The following is a 17,174-nucleotide window of genomic DNA, read 5'->3' as shown; positions in this document are numbered from 1 at the left end:
CGCCCAAAGAAAGCAGAGAAGAGGAGGGAAAATGTCACTGATTACCATCGTTGGAATCCCTGTGACTTCCCTAGGCCTTTTCGGGCGTATCGCCTTTTTTGAGTCGGCTATGTTTGTTCAGTTAAAGTACAGTTCTTAGTGGATACACACTTATGTAAGTGTTTTAATGTCTTCTTTCCGGATAGACGATTAGTTCGTTTCCCTATCGAAACCGTTTCTATTTCTAGAGAATTGCACAGAAGGCACTGAACCAATTAAATCGAATAGGCACTGAGATGTTGCCAAGCTTTGGAGTTCCAAACGTATAATCTCAACTTGTGGAAACTTATTCAGATTAAAGGCTGTTAACGTTATTTCGGAGCTGTGGTTGATAAATGAACAAAACGTCTCTTCACTTCATTTACAGCGGTCAAAATTGGCCATCTGCTTCAAAATGAATGTCGAGAGAATGCACAATAGAAATCAAAATGGCTGCCGAATCGTCGAAGTAGTCTATTGTCACTTGACAAGTTACTTTAAGGTATCAGTGTACCCAAAATGACCATCATTCTTTGGCGCCGCTTTAAGATCTGACGTTTGACGCAAACCCCAGTAAAGTATATATTTTCTGAAAGCTTAATAATTGTAGATTACGAAGATAAAAAAATTCGGGTTTTCCAAATATAGCTCGCTATTTTTCAAAGTACAGAGGTTCACTAATGAAGCTCGTTTCCGGTCGGATCGCTATGTCTTCTTGACACCCTTCTCTAAAAAACGGTGTAGGGAAATTCTGGCTACTTGTCTGGTTTGGTTTTGACACGCAGTTAAACTTTGAGAGTTGATAAAACATGCATTCCCTTCACTAAAATAGTCACAACTTTTGAAAGTTGTGAAAAAATAAAAGTTCACCGACAAAGCTTTTTAGAGAAAGGTGTCAAGAAGACATAGCGATGTTAATCGCGTTCTCCCGCTCAAATCCGACCGGAAACGAACTTGATTAGTGAACCTCTGTACTTTGAGAAATAGCCTGAAATTTTTTTATGTTTATGAATATACCTTCGTAATCTAAAAATATTAAGCTTTCAGAAAATATATGCTTTACTGGGATTTGCGTCAAAGAATGATGGTCATTTCGGGTACACTGATACTTAATGATCTTTCACCCACGAGTCTCTTATAGCTCAGTGGTACATCATCCACTAGTGATCGGAAAGTCGTAAGTGCGACGCCTGCAAAGGAGGAGGATTTCGAGTATCCCCGGGAGAAGAGAGAGGGGAGGGAGAAAGGAAAAGGCAGTGTAGGGGAGCGACTGGACATTTAATGGTTATCTTCACCTTGGGAATTCACTGTCAACGCCTGAAACAATCTTTCTCCGGCATCCTGACTGTTGGTGATCAGTAGCCTGCTGACATGCTTTACAAAATCTGAAAGAGCTAATAACAAGGAACACGTTCTTCGGTTTGCGCCAATCGTGAGTTAAATAACCTGGACTGATGCAAACGGTCCACTAATGGTACTGGAACGCGATCCTCGGAAATAGTCAAAACTGTTCTCGCCAGAGAAGCCAAAAGAAGAACAAAGCTTGTCTTTTTAAGATGTTTTGAATATGTAAAAAGAGAAAGATTTTGAAATTGTTATTGAATAAGGTCTATGTGATATGCATAAGAACCAAAAGAGAGAAAAGTGGAATCTGAAGATACACTAAGAATGTGTACATCAATGATTTTGAAAGTTAAAAAAAAAACACTCCCCTATCCAATCCGACTGAAGATAGTAAGCCTAATGTATAATACCATGCAAAAAAGGAGCATTATTGAGGACTCCAGCTCTTCCAAAGAGTAATTCTTGGCTTGAACAGAACTCAAACGCATGTCCGTGAGATTGCTCTGCACTCTGTACAATCACAGGCCAAATCGGCTAACTCAATGTTGTACCCAATTCAAATCTCCCAGGGTTAAGATTCTTTGTGTATTGTATTTGCATTATAATGGAGCATTTACATTTAAATGCGTGGAAATACCTGGCACAAAACGTCTTATTCCCAATGGGTTTGAACTGGGTAGAACATTGAGTTAGCCATCCGAAAGCAGGTCAATGACGAATTTGCATGTCCCATATCCCGTAAGGTGTGAGCGTAGAATGAATGATGTATCTGCACGGTGGATAGGAAATGATTTTTGGAGAGAATGATCATCGCAGTTGTGGAGGCCACTTCAATAAGGATGGATCTTTTCAGGCGTCTTTGCTACTGCTTATCGAGGACTCGAGCATAATGGAAAAGTACCGTATATACTATTACAGTAAACTCACTCAAAGGCGTGGACGGGATAGCTGATATGAGAACCTCTTTCCTGTAAAAGGAAACACAGTAATGCAACAGAGTAAATATCGATTACAAAACAAATATCGCAAGTATTTCGGGTTACATTTGTCAGGGTGACACGACGCTGATTGGGACCGAGAATGAGAATAGGGGGGAGTGGGGTCAGCCCCAGGGAACTCAAGTCTTTGCATGTCAGCACTTCCCACCATGGAAGTCAACCGCTTGGCACTGAAACCACCAACAAGAAAAATAACAACATAAAAAATCCGTGAAAAAGAACAAAAAGGACAGAAAGTAACTTAAAGCGACCGGCATCAAACATGATTGTGAAAAAAAGTTCATGTATATTTTATCTCACCTATCTCGTCTGAAATCACGTTTTTCCTGAAACAACAAAAACTCAGGCTGTTTGATATGAAAGGAGAAGAAAAGAAGTTCTGATCTGTCATTGGACTTTTCAGCCAGTTGTCCATTCCCCCATGGGGAGTGAACCTTACTTAGTGTGATGACCGAGTTACGGACGACAACAATGTTAGCAAAGACAAATTAACGTCTGGTTACTCCTACCACTTAAAACATTTTCGTTAAGACTTTTAAGGGCAATTTTAATTTCGTTCTTTTCCTATTTGCTACCACAAAATTAGTTTGTTTCTGCACTTGTTACCGTCCTTATCACGTACTATTCCGCCCGATTTTTAAACACCTCGTTTTTCTTTGTGCACTTGCTTTTATGATCACATATCCACGCTTTCGAAAATCTGAATCTGAAATTTCGTGTGCTATTAGTTTCTTTTCTTTTCTTTTCGATTTTAGCTTGGATTTTTTGCACGAGTCAAGCATCTCTGTTTTCGCTTCGGAATTGTAATATTGAAGGAGAGACAATCCAAGTAAGAGTGTTCTAGGGTGGTCGTTGGTTGCATCCAAGGCATACACCTGAGAAACCTCCCGGCTCTTGCCTGACCAGGTTAAATAGAAGCAGGATTGGTGGTGCGATTTATGAGAGCACTCGTCCCATGTGACTAATGATCGATTTGTAGAGCCGCGTTACAAGCTACGAGAGGTTTTTCCTTGAGTACTTCAGTTTCCGCACATCTGATTTCCTTTGTAGTTATCTTGATTAAATACACACTTGAATCATATTCACGTGTTGAGGAACAAGTTGCCAGTTGAAAGGACAACTAAAAATCAGAGTCCAAGGCAGGTTAAACCTACGACCTCCGTAGCAGCGGTCGGATGCTCTCCCCATTGGCCTACTAGTACGATGATTTCAGTTGTCCTTTTGCCGGTTTTCGAGCAACTAGTCAATGATCCTTCCCACGGGTACATTACACTGTTGAACATCCGCAGTTGAATTTACACTGGAACTGGTGCGGAGCAGTAGAAATATTCACGAACTAAACAGCTATTGACGATTTTAAGATTTTCATACAAAGTTTCCCTACCTCTGCTTGCAGTCGTAAAGTCTCCGCTTTCTTCCAGTATTGTCTCGCTCGTAATTCTTCTAATTCAGCGTCTTTCATGTTACACAATATCTCCTGCACAATCCTAAGATACATCAATTTATGGCAGGAAAATAATTAACACTTATTCACAAACAACTTTCTGGCCACTGAAAGCTGAGGTAAGTTACTTGCTTAATTACCAGCTTTAAAATACAAAGCAATGTATGGCGTTCTTTCTCAAATTGAAGCTTAACTATCTCTGAAAAATGCATGGTTACCCCCAATTTTCTTTTTGGATACCAGAAATACTTACTTAGATCTACTTTCTCCGGATAGTTTTCAACCGCGCGAAAACTAGTAAGCATCATCGATAGGAAACCCGAGTATATCGAGATGCGCAGAACGTATGCGCAATAACAATAGTAGGCACCGTCCTTAACACAATGAATGCGAAAAGCTGAATCAAAGGCAGGTGTGACGTCTGCTATAATCTTGGCCAAGGTTAAGATCCATTTGTTCACTCTTCGACACTTTTATGCCCAAGCAACAACAAAAACAGAGGAAACAAGAGTGTGAAACATTTATTTATTTATTATCCATTTGCCTTAAATACATACTACAATGAAACGAGTCAAGAAATACAATTAAAGGCGATGAAGACCCAAGGAGTCTTATAAGGAGGACTCCCTCTTATTAATTACAGAAAAGTTTAAGTAAAAATGGGAAACATAAGAAAGAAAAGAAAACTTTGCCCAATCCAGCTACAACGAGTTGCAAAATTAATGGGAACACTTCACGTTCTAAGGGCGTTATTAATTTACCTATTATCTCACACATTGCGGTCCACCTCCCCCCTTAACAATGTTGAAAAGGGGAGAGGGAGGGGGGAAGTGGAAAAGGTTGGAATTCTAGATCTGGCGGGTATTAAAATCTAAAAAAGGTGTTTTTTAAACGGGAGTGTCTCACCAATTTTGCAACCAGTTGTAGATCATGTTTACCCCTCAACATGCAGCGCAGCTTAAGACAAACTCCCTAGAGAAAGAATCTTAAGGGGGATTGATAACCTTATTTGGGATGAGCTAAAAGGTTGATTAAACTTGTTGTACTCCATTCTCGGTTTTCACATGACGTCACGGCGGCCATGTTGTGTCCCGATCCAATCCTCCGGGAATTGAGCTCTAGCATTATGCAAACGTTTTCTGTTGTTTTCGTTGAAAAACATGGCTGTTGATCACGTGCGTGAAAACCAAGTATAACGAGCAACTTACTTGGTTGGAAAAAGCTGAACATTTCTCGAAGAAACTAAAAAGAAATCATCCACCGCCTGTTGGAAGAAAAAAAAACCAAAAACAGTTTTTGAAAACATAAAAAACATCATAAAGGTTTAGACCAAAAAATGAAAAAAAATGATTCCCGATCAGTGTAAAAGACTTCGCTTAGCCACGTTTACTTGTATACTCTGTCTACATGCGTCTCTCAGCATTCCACGCAGGTACAAATAGTTGGCTAGCAAACTGGAAGACTTAGCCATAAGGTCCTGAAAAAAAGAGAAAAAGAGAAACCGGAAAAAATCACTAGAAGTATGCACTTGACATGGATTGGGAAGAGTTTCCTTCGTAAAACGCAACAGATACAGTGAAAACTGCTCTAATAGCTCCTTACCGAGATTTTCTCTTCCACAGATTTCAAGTAGACTCCGTAGAAACCTCCTAAACGATAAGATGATAGATTGCTTGTATTTGGAGCTGTTGTAATAATAATCGGCAAAATGCCAGAACGGCAATTTCAAATTTCACCTCGGCCTTTCTTTTTTCAAAGCAAGTCGACATGTGAGGTCCTTCAAAAAAAGAACTAGTTATCCTCCTTTTCTTTCAACAAGATGCAAATCACGCCACGCCATCATCAACGGAGCGTGAGCGGCATTGATGTGCAACGCTTGATGGTACAGCCCGCGCATGCAATGACTGTGATAATGAGTACGGACTAAACGTCAGTTTGGTACACGTTTGAAAGAGCATCAAAAGGCTGTTTTCTTTGCAAAAAGGAAAACTCTGCTTTGTCAGAGAATGCTTGGCAAACTAACCGCACAACTGCGTAGGGTAATCCTAGAATTGCCACCCTTTGACTAAAAGAGTGCGCAGAATAATACAAAAGAATAAAATCAAGGTGGTGCTGACAGGCTCTGTTCTTGAGTAATATCTGATAAGATAATCGGTTTGACGAATGGCGAGAAGGTTAAAGTGGCACTATGATCAAAAAATCATTTCCTTTTTTTCTTCAGATTTTGAAAGCGTGTTTGCTTAACACCTAACTGGAAAAATTTTGAGCTTTGAGTTTTATCCAAAGGTTGTTTATTTTGAGTGCAAGTTTTGGATTTCACGGTCCGCCATTACTCACGTTCAAAACTGGCCGATTGGAACTCAGAGGGTTGGATCTAGAGAAAATGACGTTATTTACTCACTAGCTTAAAATTTCAGCGTGTAAACGCAATTTATTACATATGCAAAACACGGTCTTTGACGTCATTTTCTCCTCGACCCAGCTCTCTCAAGATTTTAAAGTTAGTAATGGCGGACCAATAAATAAGAAAATTCCAGTTAAAATAAACAGGTGTCTTTTTAAAATCAAAACTTAAAACTTTTCTCAGTTAGTGTTAAGTTAACACAGTTTTGAAATTCAAAGAAAAAAAAAATTGTTTTTTTGGTCGTAGTACCACTTTAAAGGCAAGGGATAAAATCGAAGCAAACGTCTCTGGATAACCCAATGGACAGCATGTTGGCATGCCACTCTGGTCCGAGCTCGACTTGAAGTTAATTGCCTCGCTCACACCAGCGTCCCGTAGTACATAGGTTTGACTCTTATTCGGATTTACTATCATTACGCCCTCGTCAATGACAGATTCACTCGATAATTCACGCGATTACGTACCTGTATAAATCCCTTCTGAGCCGAATGGTGGAAGAGCGAAGATGCTTAGGTTTTCTTGCGTATTCATAAAAAACTCGTCGGATATGACCGGAACAGGTATTGGGACAGTTGTGGAACTTCTTTTTCTGAGAGGGGCCACCCTTTAATGCAAACGTAAGGAAACTCACTTTTTACTTTCTTCGCCGGGAAAAAAGGGACCGCAATTCTCCATTGACTTAATGCAAGAATAAAAATTTCACTCTTCAAATGTCACAGTTGAACATTCTGGCGAATCTCAGCGGCTTCGACCGGCCGTCGCAGAGTCATTCACTGCCAGCGGTATGTCGCGCGGACAATCAACTATATTTTTTTCTGGCGAAGGGAGAACGAAGAATGTAACAGCATTTCGAGCAAAGGCTGGGACACCGAATACGACTAAGGGAAATACTTCAATGCCTTTACTTTAATTTACTTTAAATGACATGATATAGTTTTCCTGGCCAATAAGAATAACCTCATTTGCAAAATTCACTGAATTAAAACGTACAATTAAACCGATCTCAGACAGACGTGGGAAAATTAAACTGCTTCTGGTAATGCAAAGTAATAGTTTATTACAATTACTTACTTTGGAGCAACTCTTGTCTTCTGAGCCATTAGCGTGAAGTAGTCTGTCTTATCTGGATCACGAATGAGGTCATAAAGAAACGTGCTGAAGGAGTGGCTCCGACAGACCTTAAAACATACAAGTCAATGAAAAAAAATAAAAAATAATGATGACAGTAATGAAAGAGCATTTCATACTCTTTGAATATCTGAAAAGGATTTGTTACACTCATCGCGCAGAGAAACTACTAACATTTGAATGTCAATATATATTCTTAAGAAGGAGTGAAGCATTGACATTTGGTGTCAAAATTCATTACCTCCGTCGAACACAGTCGCTCTAGAAAAAGTCTAGAAAGGTAAGAATTTTCAATAATTTAATTGATCTTGGCTAAGTCTAATTATCGTCTAAGCCTATTAGAAATTAGCCAGCAACGCTAAAGCACCTTAACAGAAATTTACACAAGACGCCAGCCTGGAAATTGTAAAGGACTTAAACACTCGCCTTTATCAGGGAGAGCCCTGGAGGGGTGAAGACTGCAGAGTATGTCATCGTGCCTGATAATGGTCCCCTAAAAGTGGGATGACATGGTCAAAACTGATACAAAAAGGCAGAACCCACCTCACTGTAAAAATCTTGATCCTCACACGGCTTTGACGCAATGAATTTTTCCATGTCAAAGAAAAGCTAAAGAAACAAAACAGAACTAATGATACTGAATATGCATGATATATAAATTAGTCCACAGCAAACTGCTTTGGTGACGACAAAAATTTAGTTTGCATCAGTTGATTTAATACCGGAGCTCCGGCGGCCCAAAGGGCCGCCAAGCGGAGCACCATTCTGATCCATGAGTTGGTTTTTTCATGGTAATCATGGCTGGCGGTATTGCTCGTGGGCGCGTATGCACGACGAAGTTGTCCAATAATTTAATAATATCCTAATGATAATGGTAATAATAATAATAACAACAGTAATAATCATAATAATGATAATAGCGGAGCTCCCCGCACGCCGAAGGCGCGCGCGCGCGGAGCACCATTGTTAAGAAAACATGGTAACCCATCGATGCGAGAAATCTTGGTTTTATGGTCATGACATCATCGACCGTCCGTACATACGTAAATACGTACGTACGTACGTCCACCCCTTTATGTATGGCAATGTAACCAGTATCATGCTAGTTTACAGCATACATCTTTGATATTGGACATCCATGTTTTGATCAATTGACACCTGTCAAAACAAGGTATCCACCGACCAGTATCACGTGACCACATCGCGAGCTCAAGCTTAGAGCTCACCGAGGTCAACTGTTTTTTTTAAAGTTGACCGCGGACCAGGTACTGGTTTTCAATTGGATTGCAGGCTCAACCCAGGTTAACTCACCTAAACATAAGCGAGGCTTCACTTTTCGCGCACTTTCTGTGGCTCGACGCGGCTTCACGGCCATACTGCATCAACTATAGTTCTTACACAGTGAACGTTTTTCGTGTTCAGGTTGCAAACGGTTTGGAAGATGTTTTCTTTCTGCATTTTTCGCTGGTTTCAGTCCAGTTTGATATATGATCTGTGGTCTACACTGGTGGCTTTGCAGTTTTTCAAGTCAAGTATCGGAGGGATATAAACTTAAAGCCGAGTGTTTATTTCTAATTTGCTTAGAGCCGCTTTTTCCTCTGTATTGCAATTTTTGGCATACCTTTAGAAGCTCTGATAAGGTTATATGATGCCTGGAGCACCTGTCTAGAACAGAAACGAAAGGCGAGCGAAAGAGAATGACAACGACAAAACAGAATACCAGTAATAGCTCATACTTAATGGAAGAAGTTACTTCACAAATTCTTTCCTTGGGCACTAAACCGTTTGTTATTTTTACCGATGCGTTATTTAAAGTGGATGCGCATTTTTAAAAGGTGGTTTAATCGGAATGACAATCGAATTTTTATTGTCAACTAGAATTAAATAACAATTATCTGTACGGATAGTCAACAAGAAACAAAAAGCTTACATCCTCCTGCTGGATAATGAAGGTTCTCATGTCGCTGAAAATTGAAGAAGCAAAAAGGTAAAATAAATTGCAGTTATTCAACAAGTAGGATGGTGCGAACACGACAACTTTACTAACGATAGCTCGCAAAAGACCCTAAAAACTGTACAATCGAATTTAAGGCGCTAGAGAGCATAATTCTGCTCATCGCACACAGAGATCAATCTTATAATCTCAGTTTACTCTTTAAACATTTCTTTCAATTTATAAAATCATTGATATTTCGCTGAAGGATTAGTCGCTGTATATAAATGTTCCCACAGTTTTCCAGATGAGATTTAAAAAACTCAGGTTTCATATTTTTGTTTTACAAAAAAAATCCATTTCCCTCGATTTCAGGAAGTCCCAGCGAACTGGAAAGGATATCAGATATTCTTAGGATATAAACGAGAGTTCATTTTAAATGGAGCACCCCTGGCACAATTCACTTTAAAACAGTGGCATGTTTCTTCATAACCAAAGTAATCGAAATGCAAATAGGCCATCCCGATTGGCAATTCCAGAATTGCGCAGGAAACTGGGGCGAGTTACCGATAAATTGACACCATCACATGAAAGATAACATTTGAGATTGGCCATCATAGTTAAAAATCCGTACAAACGTCTCTAATTTTGAGGCTGCGTCCCCCAAAACCATATACAGTAAACTCCTAATTTTTTTTTTGCGATTTCTGCAATATTCATAAAAATAGGCAAACAAAGTGATTTTCACGTCACTTATTTCCAAATAGTACGTCCATGACAGGATTTTTCCAGTTGCCCCAAAACTGGGGCAATAAAAATTTTTAAGAGTTTATATGGTTTTGGGGGACGCAGCCTCAAAATTAGAGAGTTTTGTATGGATTTTTAACTACGTTTTAAAGTCCATAACTTGGTCTCTGCTGTTCGACCCAAAAGCATCAAACTTAGACAGATGGCCAATCTCAATGTTATTTTCATGTGATGGTGTCAATTTATCGATTGGTTCAGATTTGAAACTCGCCCCAGTTTCCTGCGCAATTCCGGAATGGCCTAAGCAAACCATAGGTTGTGTTGGTACTTTGACGTAAGACGACGGCTAGTGCACGTCACTTACCTAAACATCCGAAGCATCATCTCCAGTGTAGCTAAAAACGGAGTGACAAAAGTGTAAAAAAATGAGGCGAAGCCTTTTTTCAAGTGAAAAATACCGGTATTTTTGATTTGTTTTCGCCGACATGGCACGCATAGATTAGTGTCGATGGGGCCTTAGTTTTACTTTAACGCAGGAAAGGAAACATGGATAATTTTGAAAACTTGTATCCTAGTTTTGACAGAACCTTTCAGCTTAATGGCCTCTCTCGGCTCAAGATTCAAACTATCTTACTGTTAGGGTTAAAGGACCAACGCAGCTGAACTAACTTCAACAGCCGTTTTGTATTCTGTAAAACTAACATATGTTTAAAAAGAATGTTCCATCTATTGGTCGTTCAGTCAGGGGATGGTCCTTGTTCAAACGTTGGACTGAGAAAGATCCTAGTCACTAATACGATCCTAGGAGGTTTCCTTTTCGAGCGGTATATGTTTTCCTTTACTTAGTAAGCGTGCCGAAAAAGTTGTACTTGGCCCCAATCATAGCTGAATGATGGCAGCTGACGAGCGTCCATCAACTTCGGTCTAGCAATTATGAACCAAAAACCAAGTTTTATCACATAAATAAAGCAAAAAGTGCAAGGATTCCCCTCCCTCCCTCCCTCCCTCCCTCCCCCCACGTAATCGGTCGATCCCCCTGACCAATCAATCAATTTTGAGTACAGTCCAGAGAAAATAGAGGGGGAAGAGAGCTCATTCCCCATACATACCCTTTTCCATAGGTAATATGTCTCAAGTTATTTTTAGATCGACTCCCACGCTGTACAAATCCCAAGGGGATTAGGCAACAGTCAATCATATGGCAAAATTTGTTCTCTGAACGTGGGCTATCCACGCGGAACACATTCCCGCCATGTGAATGGCTGTTGCCTAATCCCCTTGGTATATTTACAGCGTGGGAGTCGATCTTAATATAACTTGAGACAGATTACAAATGGAAAAGGGAATGTATGGGGGATACCCTCTCTTCCCCCTTATTTTTTCTTGGTACAGTCGAATACTCACATGCCAAAACAACCTGTCGAAAATTTCTTACAAATTTTTCTCGTTCCTGTCGGAGTTCTTCCAAATTGAAGAACGTTTGCCTATAAATTGAATACGAACTGTTAGTTTTTGAAAATAACACTGGCAAAGTGTCACGCTTAGGAATGTCAAAATTGTGGAAATTAGTATATTGATCATACCTTTGAACAAGTACTCTGTCAAAATGAACTTTTGCATTTTTCATCCTGTGAAAGTAATTTACACGTAATCATGACTAGAACACAGATTTTACTATCCTTTGGGGGGATAAGTAAGTCAGCCATTCTAGTAGTGCACCTCCACACATCATAAAGAGCCTGCCTTATTTGGTACCTCAACATAAACTAGATTATGTATCATGCACCAGATTGATACTTTAATTTATTCTGAGAAGTTAGGCATGCTTGAGATTCAGGTCAGTACCTGAATTTGAACAGGTCTGTGGCATAGGCGGGAAGCCGCGAAATTTTTGCGTCTTGATGAAGCGTTACTTGTCCTTCGTCAATGTCTGCAATTACTATGCTAGAAAACTGAAACACGCAACCAATATGAGGATAGTAAATGTTTATATTGTTACAGAACAATGCTGCACTGGATGTCAAGAAATTTTTTTTTACAATTATACGACCAACATGCGGCTTTCAGACCCTTTGAAGCCATGCAGTCCAGAACTTTACTCGACAGCATCTAGATTTCTCGTCTTTCCACTATCGAGTAATCAGAAAAAAAACTTTGAATGACAATCGCCATAAAAGGAAAAGGAAAACCACTGAGGCGACACGACAAACGGTTACCTCGTCCATCTGTGTAACAACGCTTTTGATCTGATTCTTGTGTTGCGCATGACAACCCATAATAAACGCACCAGGAGCTTCCACCAGATCAAGAAGGGTGCTGAAATTTCGAAAAGTGCAAGCTTTATTATTTTTTTTATTAAAATAATGCTATATCTTTAAACATGCATTCATTAATAACAATTTGGGTAAACTTTGGGCTAAAAAATTAGAGTGCATTTCCTTTCACCTTTGCTGTTAAAACAAGAAACTACTTAAAAAAGAAATAGTGTTTCGTTTCCGGAATGGTAAGGGCAGGAGAAAAGATAACATACTGCAGTGTGGGTCACTAGGTCTGTCATATTGATTTCGCTTCGTCTCCTGAAACTCTCGAGAAATAGGATGGACACCAAATATCTGAGCGGCGAGAAGCCTGATACAGAACGTCAAGGAATCTTAACTATTAACTGGTTCCTGGTTAACCCAATTTATTACTACGGAGGTAGGCAGTGTGGCCCAGTGGTTAGGGTGCTTTCCTTGAGATGCCGAGATCCCGGGTTCAAGTCCCGCTCCCACCACTCGTTGAATTGGATCCTGGTAATCTCTGGGTCAACTTCCCAGCTGCACTTGTAAATCGCCGACTGGTTTGCCTCCGGCCAGTCGTGATTCTTAACAGTTGTTGTTGTTGTTCTGTTCCGTCATTTCGTTGTGTTTCATTGGCCCTGAAAAGCCCCTATGGGGAGCGGTCAATTAAGTATGTACTGTATTGTATTGTATGTATTGTACTACGACTTATAAGTGCGAAGATTGTTTACATTACTCATTAACACGAAGATAACTTTAGATTTTTCAAGAATATATCGCTTTAATCCAACCCAAAATCATTCATATACTCGTAATATTGATTTTTCCTTCGCTTTTGTATTTTCCAGCATTGTGATTTGCGATACTTCAGGTTCACGTGTTCACAAGGTTGTTTTTGCATCTCATAAATGTTTAGATTTTCAACTACAGACTTTGTTTTGATTCACCGGGCCACCCAGCCTCATTGTGTATATAGTTCATCCTGAAGTCAAAGTAGATTGCGAAACAAAAATTAATTTAGACTTTGTATAACGAATACATGTATGTAGTTAACGGCCGCAGTTGGACAAATCATGGCAGATGTTTCAATGATGGTTCGATTAAGCTGTACGGAAAAGCACTAGGGCATAAACAGACCTCTAAGAAACTAAGTTCACTCAGTATTATAAGGTACAAACAGCAAAAGCAAGGGGCTAACATTAGGAGTAGGATCGGATATTTCCTACTGGGAATCGACTCAAGCGAAGAATTCCACCATCAATTTTCATGATGGAATAAATTAGCAGAATGAAAAGCAATTGAAATAATCTTCACACACAATCTGGTCTTGGTAGTGTGGCAATCAAATGACCCTATTATGCAAATGAATCTTCAGGGCCAGTGTTCTGTCTGAGGGAAATAAGCAAATCGTGCAGGTTTATTTCCAAGTTAATTATGCTATGTAATTTCACGAGCGCGTTGAAAGTTTCTCATTTTCCTCATTCGTCATATTCAAATAAGGTTATTTCGTTAGCATTTCCACATTTAACCCTGGAATGGATCACTACTTACCTGGGTAAAATGGGAACATATGTCCAACTCCAAGAAAATGGTTGTATAAACGTGAAAAAGCTCTACATATATATGAAAAGGCAAACAGACAAATACGTGAAGCTCATTAGCCTATGTAAAGAGACCAACAACAGATAAACAGTCCAGGATTGTTATCAATTTTGATAACCGTGTTACGTCACAACATGGCGACCATTGTAGAAATCGGAGGATTTTGTATACACTTCACTTTATTCGTTTTTTGTTCGGAACTAGTTGGGTTATCTACCCAAAATTCTATTCGATATGGACAACAAAGGAACATTCTTCGCCTTTGTCAAAGATGGCGGTGGCAGAGCGGGTTGAACGGTTGGAAATGTTAACTGTAAAGTGGGACAGTGCATGAAATTTGATCCCAAAGTCAGGTACGTTTTCCACTTTGTCGTTAGATTAAAGGCACTTGTAGATTTTTCCAGCATTTGCGAAAAAAATGACGATATCTTCAAGTCTTTTACTTGACTTTTCACGTGTTTTTACTGTTGTGCACGATCTATTAAAAATGTGCAAGGGGGTATTTTGATTTGCGATGTGCTGTTAATAATGGCGCCCATATTTGATTGATTTACTCCTACAAACCTAGGCGTTGAGATGGCGGATGCTGATGCCCAAAGGAAAAAAAAATGGCAAACTTGTGTAGATTTTGTGGCTCTACAGCGTCGAAAAAGACTGAAAGGCCTAAAAATAAATTCAAGGATGATTTTGAACGATATTTTGGTATCAATTCTGAAAAGTGCAGTGGAAGGCTTAACGCTTTAGTGACACAAGAACAATGCCTGTCAAAAAAATGATGGCCGTTGATCCCCTGCAAAGTGTAGCAAAACACAACTTTAGTTCCATTATGTTTGGATCCAACCTGGTTATGCATTTAATTGCACGCAGCAGAATGCCAGTGGATATTTATGGAAAACTTCATCCGGGTCGTCAGTCTAACATTATGAAATCCTGGTTAAATGGTTCCCTGCTATGCCAGAAGGAGACATTCTAACTGCCATAGATAATGATCAGGTTTTGTTAAAGAAGTGGACTGGGTGCAAAGATAAGCATGCTGCATCTTGACATGTGTCTGTTATACAGAAGTTGGTACCAATGCATGATGCAGTTTTGCAAAGAGATGAGAAGCTTGCACCAAGGTAATGCAAATGCCACAATTTATAATTTATGAATCCTACCACCTACATTTTGTGATTTTGAATATTTTTTGCAAGTCTCTTCTCTGTTTAAATTGTCCATTATGGGGACTATTTTGATCATTACCAAATCCCCAAATTGTTAGGACTGAAGAGTGACTGAAATGCATGAAGAAACCATTCTTTATCTATTAGCTGTGTTAATAAACATAAAATGCTTTTTTTTTTCTTTTTGTTTATCAACATTAACACTTTGTACAATTATGCAGCAGCTTAATTAAACCTGACAACTGTTTTTTAGAAAAAGCCTTGAGATTTATTTAGCAGGATTTTTTCTTCAATGTGTAGTTCCATAAAATTTCCAGTCCTCCCCCACAAAAGGTGCATTTTGACACCCCTTCACCAATCTGGAAATTCTAATGAGGTTTTTTTGAGTGTTTTGGTCTTTCTGCACCCTTCCTCTCCCTAGAATTTGAAATCCTTTGTGTGTGTGTGTGTGTGTGTGTGTGTGTGTGTGTGTGTGTATATGGAGATTTGTTTTTAGTACGGAGTCCATGGATTTTCAACTTTGCATGTAAATTGAACAAAATATATTTTGATGAAAGATTGTGGACCAGATTTGCTTCACATTGACAGCTTTTTAATGGGGACTGCTTTTCATAATTTTAAAATTCCTTTTATAAGGAAGATATCTGTTTACAAACATTGACATCAAATTTCTTTTGATATTTAAAAAAGCCAACCACCGAACAAAAGAACCCTTTGTTTCGGCATCCAATAAGGTTCCAGTTGGCACATTAATATTAATAGGTGATGTCACTGATATCCTCACTATGTAGCAAGCTGAGCTAGAGTCAATTGCCTGAAAGAGGAGGGGTGGGCTGACTGTTTTCATAATCAACTAACACATTTGACATACTCTTATTTTAATTGAGTGGTTTAATTTTAATTGAACATTTTTATTAATGTTGTTACTTGATCATACTTATTTTAAAATTCATTAACAGTAAATGGCCCTAAAGATTGGAAAAAGCAAAGACTGAAACAGCATCTCCTAGGTGATTTCTCTGCCACATCTGATGATGTCATGCTATTGCATAAAGAGGCAAGTAAAGAAAGATTGTCATTGACAAAATATAATAAATATTATAAAACTTAAAATACTTTGTACATGTAAGAAACACCAACACAGTATCACAGGGCTGGTAACTAAGAGGGTACTTCATTTGGCTAAATCACCGAATACAATGGATGTTTAATTGTTTAAATTGTTGTTTTGGTCATTTTATGATTTGGAGTTTTGGTGTATTAATTCATCGAATGTGGTTTCTTGCATCTTCATTATTTCGTTTTCATTAAGAGGACTCTCATTTCTATTTTATTTACACTTTTTTTTAAAATTTGGTTGAATGATGTGTTTCTGTGTAAAGTTTAGTACCTTACTAAAGCCCATTTGAAAGTATCATACATTTCTCTTACTTTAGAACAAAAAAATGATCCTTGAAATTTTGCTCGAAGTTGTGCAAAGACGTGCTACAAACACGTTCGTACGGTAACATGTTTTTGGTATTTAAGCCGTACACACACATACAGAGAGTCATTTCAGCGCCTTTGGCAATATTAATGTCGTCACGTGTAAATAAAACGTAATTTTCCCCTTCGTTGGACCATCGCTTCCTGTGCATTCGGCACTGAATTTAAGAGCCGTTTCAAAAACGAAATTATTTACTTACTTTTCTTGTTTCATTTTTATTTTATACAGAATGCCCCAGCTTCGCCTCCCAAGAAAAAGAAGCCGACTGATGACTGATGAAAACATCATGCCCAGTATCGAAGAATAAACAGTCAGGAGTACCCAACGGATCCGCTCCTCAAAATATCCGCTCCTCAGGCTAAGAATTTGCTGGCTGGTTACTAAATAATGGATGAGAAACTCTAGCTGGGAATTGTGCCGAAACGTTTTTCTTGCTGTGGTCGACCCTTTGAATACCGAAGCTGGCTAGAAAAAAAAAATTCACTTCCCTTCTGGCTTCCTGCGGCTTTTGAAATTGTGCTCTGGTTAATTTTGGCCGGAGAAGTAAAATGACAGCTAGTCAGGAAAGTTCAAAGAACATAGCGCTGGCTGTGAGTGATAACTAAGGTGCAGCGCAGGCTAGTGCAAA

General features: G+C 39.0%; 1 protein-coding gene across 1 annotated transcript in view; it reads right to left on the bottom strand.

Annotated features, from left to right (window-relative positions):
• LOC138018498 (DENN domain-containing protein 3-like) overlaps positions 1–17,174 on the bottom strand; it is a 51,350-nt gene that overhangs the window by 18,750 nt on the left and 15,426 nt on the right. Inside the window, exons 12-28 of the mRNA XM_068865139.1 lie at positions 13,847–13,908; positions 12,233–12,332; positions 11,862–11,968; positions 11,600–11,644; positions 11,421–11,500; positions 10,381–10,411; positions 9,267–9,300; positions 7,880–7,945; positions 7,280–7,386; positions 6,673–6,812; positions 5,407–5,453; positions 5,195–5,281; positions 5,013–5,068; positions 3,745–3,847; positions 2,661–2,686; positions 2,290–2,330; positions 1,314–1,412 (exon numbers count right to left, since the gene is read on the bottom strand). Coding sequence (XP_068721240.1) covers positions 1,314–1,412; positions 2,290–2,330; positions 2,661–2,686; positions 3,745–3,847; positions 5,013–5,068; positions 5,195–5,281; positions 5,407–5,453; positions 6,673–6,812; positions 7,280–7,386; positions 7,880–7,945; positions 9,267–9,300; positions 10,381–10,411; positions 11,421–11,500; positions 11,600–11,644; positions 11,862–11,968; positions 12,233–12,332; positions 13,847–13,908 — 1,231 coding nt within the window. The remainder of the gene's footprint in view (positions 1–1,313; positions 1,413–2,289; positions 2,331–2,660; positions 2,687–3,744; positions 3,848–5,012; positions 5,069–5,194; positions 5,282–5,406; positions 5,454–6,672; positions 6,813–7,279; positions 7,387–7,879; positions 7,946–9,266; positions 9,301–10,380; positions 10,412–11,420; positions 11,501–11,599; positions 11,645–11,861; positions 11,969–12,232; positions 12,333–13,846; positions 13,909–17,174) is intronic.

This window comes from Montipora capricornis, chromosome 2, assembly GCF_036669925.1.
Source record: "Montipora capricornis isolate CH-2021 chromosome 2, ASM3666992v2, whole genome shotgun sequence".
Classification (NCBI taxonomy): domain Eukaryota; kingdom Metazoa; phylum Cnidaria; class Anthozoa; order Scleractinia; family Acroporidae; genus Montipora; species Montipora capricornis.
The sequence above is the reverse complement of the archived record's forward strand: the minus strand, read 5'-3'. Positions and strand labels throughout refer to the sequence as shown.